The sequence below is a fragment of the Limulus polyphemus genome, unplaced genomic scaffold (assembly GCF_000517525.1).
Source record: "Limulus polyphemus unplaced genomic scaffold, Limulus_polyphemus-2.1.2 Scaffold2440, whole genome shotgun sequence".
NCBI classification, from domain to species: domain Eukaryota; kingdom Metazoa; phylum Arthropoda; class Merostomata; order Xiphosura; family Limulidae; genus Limulus; species Limulus polyphemus.
In genome coordinates, this window is record NW_013668050.1 from 39372 (window position 1) to 41124 (window position 1753).

The following is a 1753-nucleotide window of genomic DNA, read 5'->3' on the forward strand; positions in this document are numbered from 1 at the left end:
ATTTGCTTACTAATTTAAAAGTTATAGCATGAAAACTATAACAAGCCCCAAATGGTTATGATGTTGGTCCCAGGGACCGAGTCTTTGTCGAAAGACTTAATGAGAATGTCAACTGTATAGTGCAGGTTACCTAGTAGTTACTCTCATGGTTCAGACAAGTAATGCATGACCAAACTTGATGCAGAATTTTTATAAATAAAATATTTACAGGTTTACACGTGCATTAGAAGTTCTTCCAACTAGTTACGAAGAGAGTGGTGTATTGAAACCAAAGGTTGTGACCAAGTTGTAACATACTTCCATCAGTTACTTGAGTATTTATAAAATATTTATTTCTCTTTGTAGATTTTATAAAAACATAATAAAGAGAACTTCTCTATTTTCAGTTTTTAGTAATCACATATCTACTGGACTTGGCATGGATTTTCATATTAGCTTGTTTGGTGATCATCACCTTTGTCTTTATGGTTTCCTGGGGGTTATGTAACCAGTTGGAGATTACTAATAGTCAGAGACAGTGTATAGACCTGACTCACTTTGGTAAGGATGCTCTTTATAAACATGTATGATCCATCTCTCACTCAACTCATATTTTCAGTTGAGATAAAAAAAACTTTAATGATAACACCAGATATCTACTATTCCTTTCTATAAACTTTAAAGATAATACTGATATGTAGTACTACTTTCTAAAAACTGTAATGATAATACGGATACCTACTACTACTTTCTAAAATGTTAATGATAATACTGATATCTACTAGTTCTTTCTAAAATGTTAATGATAAAACTGATATCTACTAGTTCTTTCTAAAATGTTAATGATAATACTGATGTCTACTAGTTCTTTCTAAAATGTTAATGATAATACTGATACCTACTAGTTCTTTCTAAAATGTTAATGATAATACTGATATCTACTAGTTCTTTCTAAAATGTTAATGATAAAACTGATATCTACTAGTTCTTTCTAAAATGTTAATGATAATACTGATGTCTACTAGTTTTTTCTAAAATGTTAATGATAATACTGATATCTACTAGTTCTTTCTAAAATGTTAATGATAAAACTGATATCTACTAGTTCTTTCTAAAATGTTAATGATAATACTGATATCTACTACTTCATTCTAAAACGTTAATGTTGATACTGATATCTGCTATTCATTTCTATAAAGTTTAATGATAATACTGATATCTACTACTACTTTCTAAAACTTGAATGATAATACTGATATCTACTACTACTTTCTTATAACTTTAATCATAATACTGATATCTACTACAACTTTCTAAAACTTGAATGATAATACTGATATCTACTACTACTTTCTATAAACTTGTATGATTATATTGATATCCACTACCACTTTTTTATAAACTCTGATGATAATACTGATATCTACTACTACTTTCTAAAACTTGAATGATAATACTGATATCTACTACAACTTTTTTATAAACTCTGATGATAATACTGATATATACTACTACTTTCTAAAACTTGAATGATAATACTGATATCTACTACAACTTTCTAAAACTTGAATGATAATACTGATATCTACTACCACTTTTTTATAAACTCTGATGATAATACTGATATATACTACAACTTTCTAAAACTTGAATGATAATACTGATATCTACTACCACTTTTTTATAAACTCTGATGATAATACTGATATATACTACAACTTTCTAAAACTTGAATGATAATACTGATATCTACTACCACTTTTTTATAAACTCT

The 1753-nt window shown here is 27.4% G+C and overlaps 1 protein-coding gene across 1 annotated transcript in view; it reads left to right on the plus strand.

The window, feature by feature from the left end:
* The window catches only part of LOC106466962 (neuronal membrane glycoprotein M6-a-like), a 50936-nt gene that overhangs the window by 38559 nt on the left and 10624 nt on the right, over positions 1 to 1753 (plus strand). Inside the window, exon 5 of the mRNA XM_013927275.2 lies at positions 387 to 540. Coding sequence (XP_013782729.1) covers positions 387 to 540 — 154 coding nt within the window. The remainder of the gene's footprint in view (positions 1 to 386; positions 541 to 1753) is intronic.